General features: G+C 42.4%; 1 protein-coding gene across 1 annotated transcript; it reads left to right on the top strand.

Moving 5' to 3' along the window:
* The first annotated feature begins 135 nt into the window (after positions 1-135).
* On the top strand, positions 136-6,544 carry CAMLG (calcium modulating ligand). Its single transcript, XM_005523508.3, has 4 exons — positions 136-298; positions 1,392-1,846; positions 2,741-2,806; positions 4,547-6,544. The coding sequence occupies exons 1-4, from the start codon at positions 136-138 to the stop codon at positions 4,736-4,738; spliced, it is 876 nt and encodes a 291-aa protein (XP_005523565.2). The 3' UTR covers positions 4,739-6,544.
* Positions 6,545-6,619: the final 75 nt, after the last annotated feature.

Here is a 6,619-nt window from a genome sequence, read left to right as displayed (position 1 = left end):
GCCGTCAGAGAGGGGCGCCCTTCTCCTGCCCCTACGCAAAATGGCGGCGTCCACTTCAGCGGCTGGAAGCGGGCGGTGCCGGCGCCTGCGCGCTGGGCGCGGCGAGCCCGCGGTGCCGGGCCTGCGGTGCCGGGGATGGCGGACGGCGGCGCGGGAGCGGCGCCCACACCCCCCGGGCCCCCCGCGGGGCTCTCGGCGTCCCAGCGCCGCGCAGAGCTGCGCCGCAGGAAGCTGCTCATGAACTCGGAGGAGCGGATCAACCGCATCATGGGCTTCCACCGGCCCGCGGCGGGCAAGGGTGAGCCCCGTGGCGGGTGCGGCGGGGCTGTGTGAGGGCTCCGGGGCTGCGGTGACGCCTTGGCTTCTCCGAGCGTGACCGCTGCCCGCGGTCCCCTGGTGAGCCGGAGCGGCCGGTTCCCCGCAGGGACAGGGCCGGCTGGCTCCCCGGTCCCTCAGTGCCGCCTTCGTTCCTAGGGATGCTTCAAGCAGCACGACCTGCCCTGCTGTGCGAGGGACCCACCCATAAAATCCCTGTGTCGCCGGAGGGTCGGGCTAGATAGCGAGCATACCAGATGTCATTTCACTGCAAGTAGTTTTTTTTAGCTGAAGAAACGATGAGCCTCCCCCATGTTTTTAGTCAGTAGCTGATGGTTTTCATAGTCGGCTTTTTATAGCAAAATTATCTCACATTTGGATGGTGACATAGGTATTTGTGGTTGGCATGCAGAATTTTCTTGCAGAACCTTAACCTAGGTAGCTCAGTTATAGCTCGGTACATCCTTCAAGTGGGCTGTCTTGTGAGGAGAGTTCTCAGATTTTGGTTTACAAGGATGCCCATGAGCCATGAATCAGTCTGACATAATGCCAAGTATTCCTGAAGTGTCAGTTCTTGCTCTCCTGTAGGATCAGACACGTTCTTGATTTGGCTTTTGTTCTATGCCATCACCTCCCTCTCTGTAAGATGGGTCTTCAGGTTTGATAAAGAGCAGGTTAACACTGCCCAGCCTCTGACGATAGACAGCAAGCTAAAGTGCACTTACGTTGTCTGCTTATTTGTCAAGTACTAGTGTTCTTTTGGTTGATTCACTTTCTGCAAATCTTTGTCTTTTTTCTTAATGTCAGTCCATGTATTTGTATCTTTCTGCTTGTGTATGCAGTGCTGTTGCTTAAAGAAGTTGTGTTTTAATTTCTCCATTGCTGACTGACAGCTTCAACTTCTGACCTGCATTGCACAGCTTTATGTCGTGTTTGCTGCATGAAGAGTGCCCTATTTAATCATAAATCTGCCTTTTCTCTTGGGAAGCAGAGATCCAGAATCCTGATCCAGTATAGCTGAAGTGTTGTTCCACATACTCAGCATGCATAACTCTGTTTTTATTTTTCTTCCTTAGATGATGAAAGTCACACAGAATTAAAGCTTCAGCATGAGCAAGATAAATCAAACTCCCTTCCCATTCCTTCTGTTTCCAAGCGGATTGTGCTTGGTGATTCTGTGTGTAACGTGACAGGCTCGACTGACCATGCAGGCAGCATGGCAGAGCTCAGAGGGGACAAGGACTTGTTTGGTAAAGCCCCAGAGCTGGTCACCGAGGGGACAGGCGAGCTTCGTCACCGTCACAGAGGAGAGCTGCCCTCTGAGGCTGCACCACGGCCACCAAGACACGGCTTGGAGCAGTATCTGTCCAGGTTTGATGAAGCTCTGAAGCTGAGGAACCAGCTGATGAGTGAGAAGCCAAGCCAAGAGAATGGGAATGCGGCAGAGGAGTTTGACTCTTTCCGCATTTTCAGATTGGTGGGATGTGCTCTGCTTGCCATCGGGGTCAGGGCTTTTGTGTGCAAGTACCTGGTGAGTTCAAAGACACAATCGTGCTAGGGTTTGCTGGTTGGTGCAAATTATTGGGAAATATCTGGGGCTTAAGTCTATTGGTAATGACCAAGCTGGGAACTTTAGGCACTCTTTACATTTCTAAAAATTTCATAAAACCTAAAAAAAATGCTGAATTCTGAGATTAATCTACCAACACAGCTACTGTGTAAGCACTGAGAGCAGCACGTTTAGTCTGTTGTGTTTCAGGACCAGATGCACTGGAATAGTTGTTGCAGCTTAAGTCTCCTGCAAGTGTATTCCCATCTTGGTAAGCATATGAGTCAGCTGCTCCTCTAGTGTGGGGTCTACAAAAGAATAATAGAGTAAGAATAGAGTTCTCATCTATCTGTGGAAGTGTCCAAGGTCAGGTTGGATGGAGCTTGAAGCAACCTGGTCTCATGGAAAGTATCCCTGCCCATGGAAGGGGTTTGGAATGAGGTGGCTTTTTAGGTCACTTTCAACCCAAACAGTTCTGTGATTCTAAGAATAATAGTTCTACCAAGATAAGTAGATCCTACTCATTTGTCAGCCTGGGAAAAGTAGTTCCTGAGTATTCCCAGTGCCTGCCAGAACAACAGGACAGAGGTGTGAGGCAGGTACAGCTGTCCACCTCCTGGATCCTTGGGCTCAGTTTTACACTCTGTTGTTCTCTTCTGCCATTTCAGTTCTTTAGACTCAAAGAATATAGGGCAGAACCTTATTTTTGACATGTAGCTTGTCTACTTAGATTTGTAGTGTTCAAGAACAGTGTCGCTTTGTTCCACAAATAAATTTTTACCTAATATTCTTTTAGTACTTAAGAAGCATTAAATCTTTGTTTCTTAACTATTCTGACCAAGGTTTTTTTTATATATATTTTTTCTATTCCTTCAGTCAATATTTGCACCATTTCTTACTCTACAACTTGCTTACATGGGACTGTCCAAGTACTTTCCAAAGGTAATTTTTTATTTTTTAGAATTAGATTAATTTGAAGTGTTTAAAATTTGAACTTGTGTTTATATTGCATTGTTTTAGGACCAATGCATGTGAAGTATTCTTCCCTTGTTTTAAACTGTAAAGTTGAATGACCAGTGCTGATAGTTTATACTATGTTACTTTATAAGATGTAGTCCAGGATCTATTTTAAAGTTGCAGTGAAAACACAGACTAGCAGCTTGTGTAGCTGTAGCCTAACTGAAAGCATCTGACCAGAAAATCCAGGTAGTCCTTTCATGTCTTCAGGAAACTTGCTTTTCTTCTAGACCATGCACTTCTCTGATTATTATTTGCTTTGCTAAGCAGCTGTTCTGCATGTAATATCTGGATGAAATTTGGGAGAGTGTTTGCTAAAAAATGAGGCAGAATGTTGAGTTTTTAGGGCTCTGCATTCCCCTGCTGGTATTGGTTTGAAAGGCAGCTTGAAATGAGACATTTATTTGTGTGTGAAACTTGGCTGCTTATTAGCAAGGTTTGCTATACCACTTGTTTTATATATTTACAACAGGTAATTGTGCTGAAGCCTTTGTTAGGTTGATGGTTTTGTCAGGTCTGTGGTGCAGAGTGGGATGCTCAATCCATAGTTAAATGGGAAAATTTGCATTTTAAAAGGAATAATAGATTATTTGTAGAAAATCAGAATAAATCAGCAGTTGTTTTGTAGTTAAGTATATCATAATAGTCATTCTAAGCTGATGTGTCACAACACAAAACAGTAAAATTAGCCTTAAGATTGGAATCAGCTCATCTGCTACATCATCCTGATCTTGTTTCTGGTGTACTTAAAATCATCTCTCAGTTTCCGAATTCAAAGAGGTGATTCCTTTCCACAACTTGCTTTTACTGCAGTTAGACCTGGGTGAGATCAATCCCTTTGTTATTCTTTTATTTTTCTGCCATGGAACAGAAATATTCTAGAAAGCTTGATTTAGATTGGATTAAATTAAAATACCCAGCAAATGTCATCAAATTGCTAGAATTTTCAGCCACTGTAGCATTTTCCTGTCAGACTTGCATCCTTGGGATTCCTCATCTTAAGGATGGAATAGCTTTCAAAAGGTTTTCAAGCATTTCTGAGTTCAGAGAATGAAACTGCCAAATTAAGTCGTTCTAAAACAGAAACAGTTGGTTTACAACTCTAAATAATTTTTCTGTTAGAAAACTTAACAGTATTTATAGGGCTTTGAGCAACCTGGTCTAATGGAAGGTGTCTCTGCCCGTAGCAGGGGGTTGGAATGAGATGAGCATTAAGATCCCTTCCAACTCAAACCATTCTGGGATTCTGTTTTTTGCCAAATAGTGTGATGAGATTAATCCAGTTCTGACAATGGAGATGCCAGGCTTGGCTTCTTATACCTAGATTTCCCTTGTCTAGGAATGTTCCCACTCATGCAGGAGCAGCTGCTCAGCCTCACGTCTCAGCTTGCTGGGAGCAGTAGTGTAAAAGAGGCAGAATATCCGGGATGATTTTTATCTGCTGTAAACCAGCCTCTCACTCAGCTCTGGTGGATCCATCACAGCAGGAATCTGTGTCTAGGACAAGGGCTGTGACCCCTGGAGTGTGTCTGGACAGAATCAATCCAAACCTGCTACTCCTAGCAAACAATTTGGAATGTGTGAAATTGGCACAACATTGGTGACATGTAAAGCAGAATTGGATTAGAAGAAGTAATGTGATACTGGTTTTTCTTTCCCTTTTAGTGTGAGAAGAAGGTGAAAACTACAGTACTGACTGCTGCTCTTCTCCTGTCTGGAATCCCTGCAGAAGTGATCAGTCGCTCCATGGACACCTATAGCAAAATGGGAGATGTTTTCACAGACCTTTGTGTCTATTTCTTTACTTTTATTTTTTGCCATGAACTTACTTTGGTTTTTGGCTCTGAAGTACCGTGATGGCTGTAGAATTCCACACAGTAGCTACACTAAAACTTTCTGGACTGTGTTCTTTTTAACATCTGACTGTGCAGGCAGGTCTAAACCTTCATTAAAATTCTTACCTGTTGGAATGCTTGAAAGGGGTCTTAATGCAGTAATTTTGGAAAAGGAAGAGCAGGGTCCCTGACTGCCAGTTGTGTTGGTTCCATTTATTTAAATACTGTGTCTGCATATTACAAATGTGAAGGCTAGGATGCAAGTGTCAGTCGATGATTTATTTGCTTTAGTTAGATGATGCCCTTCTCAGCCTCTTTCATAAACATTTACAAAGCTGCCTTTGTTCTTTTCAGTGAGAACAAGAAGAGAAATCCCTTCAGTAGAACCATATATATGTGTATATCCTGTATGACTATAGCTAACAAGACCTGCTCATTTTGTGGTGGTTCCATTTTTTAAAGAAAGCTCTAAAGAAAAGAAATCCCTGTATTCTCTTCAAATGTTCAAGTTCAGAACGTTGAACCAAGCAGCTGCTTCTGGAGAATGTTGGTGAAACTTGCCACTTTGTTGTCCTTATCCTTGCCTTGCTATACATTACTTGTTGTGATTGTAATTAATTTAATTTGATGATTATCGTGGAAAAGAGCTAAGCAAAACCAACACGAAGGTCTTGGTGTTTATAAAGTCATTAATCAAAAAGTAAGAAGAAAGAGAACTAATCACATCTCTTTATGAGTTTCCAGCAACCTAATTGTAGTGCAGCTCACTCACACCTGTGCTTTCAGATAACTTTTTTGTTAACAGTTCATCTCATGAAAAATTTTATATATTGGCACCCAATCTGCAGTATCAAATCTTTGCTCTAGTGTTTGTAAAACTTACAAGGGAAACAGTTTTGTTTTCAATCTCTTATGAATTTTGCACAGTGAGAGGAAGGAAGTGTCATTCCAAATAGTCAGTTTAAATGCTGATAATTTCTGAAAATCTCTATTGAAGCTAAATTTGGTAGTGTTTTCAGCTTGTAGTTTTCTGTTTAAAATCTGGACTTTCAGGTAGTACAGGCTGATGCCTATTTTTAGCATGGTAAACGACATAATTAACTTGGTATTTGCCTGCAGAGGGTTTTTTAGGGAGCAGATGTGTTTGATTGTACCTCTCTAAATGGCCCAGCTTTCAGCTGATTATTTTCTGTTAATGCATCCTTCTGTAATTTTAGTGATGCCTTTCTGACTTTTAAATTAGATACATATTTGTGCCCTGAATACAAGAACCGTATGTTTTGATTTGACCATTTTCATGGAGTTTTTTTAACTGGTTATGTTACAGTAAGTATTACATTACAGATGTACAGGGTTGGGCTGCAGAAAATTCTGACTTGGTTCTGTTAGCACAGATATTGATTTAGCAGCTTTAAATTTATTAGATAGTAGTTAGAGAAAAATTAAATTACAGTAATTTAAGGTTGAGATATGTAAGTAATGAGTTTACTCAAAAATTACTTGTTCTTATTCTGTATTTATATGCCCGAATGCAATACAAATACATTGGAAAAATCCCTATACCAGTGCCTGCAAAAAGAAATGGATTTTTAATCCTCACCATAAAAACTTTAATCGGGTAAAGACTCTTGCATGGGCAGACTACCAGGAGGTGCTTGTGTTAATTAAGAAATCTGGATGAAGAAACGGCGATCAAGAAACGACCTTTGACCAAGAAATCAAACTCTTTTATTCCGTTTTTACCTTGCCTCTGTTGGTGTACATAGTTCTATTTAATGTTTATTGCCAGACCGATTGTTTTCTATTAAAAGCCTATTTGTTACCCGCTTCCTTGGCGCTGTGTGCAGCTGAGTAGGGGCGGCCTGTGTTCGCGGCCCCGGGGCGGCGCTGCGCCCTCCGCCCG

Source organism: Pseudopodoces humilis, chromosome 17, assembly GCF_049639895.1.
Source record: "Pseudopodoces humilis isolate 2021_Gansu_Grassland_sample_001 chromosome 17, ASM4963989v1, whole genome shotgun sequence".
Classification (NCBI taxonomy): domain Eukaryota; kingdom Metazoa; phylum Chordata; class Aves; order Passeriformes; family Paridae; genus Pseudopodoces; species Pseudopodoces humilis.
The sequence above is the reverse complement of the archived record's forward strand: the minus strand, read 5'-3'. Positions and strand labels throughout refer to the sequence as shown.

Bases quoted from the DNA above. Each gene is read 5' to 3' on its own strand.
- CAMLG (XM_005523508.3), top strand. From the start codon at position 136: ATGGCGGACGGCGGCGCGGGAGCGGCGCCCACACCCCCCGGGCCCCCC. The intron at 299-1,391 runs GTGAGCCCCGTG...TTTCTTCCTTAG, and splicing joins CCGGCCCGCGGCGGGCAAGG to ATGATGAAAGTCACACAGAA. The intron at 2,807-4,546 runs GTAATTTTTTAT...TTTCCCTTTTAG, and splicing joins TGTCCAAGTACTTTCCAAAG to TGTGAGAAGAAGGTGAAAAC.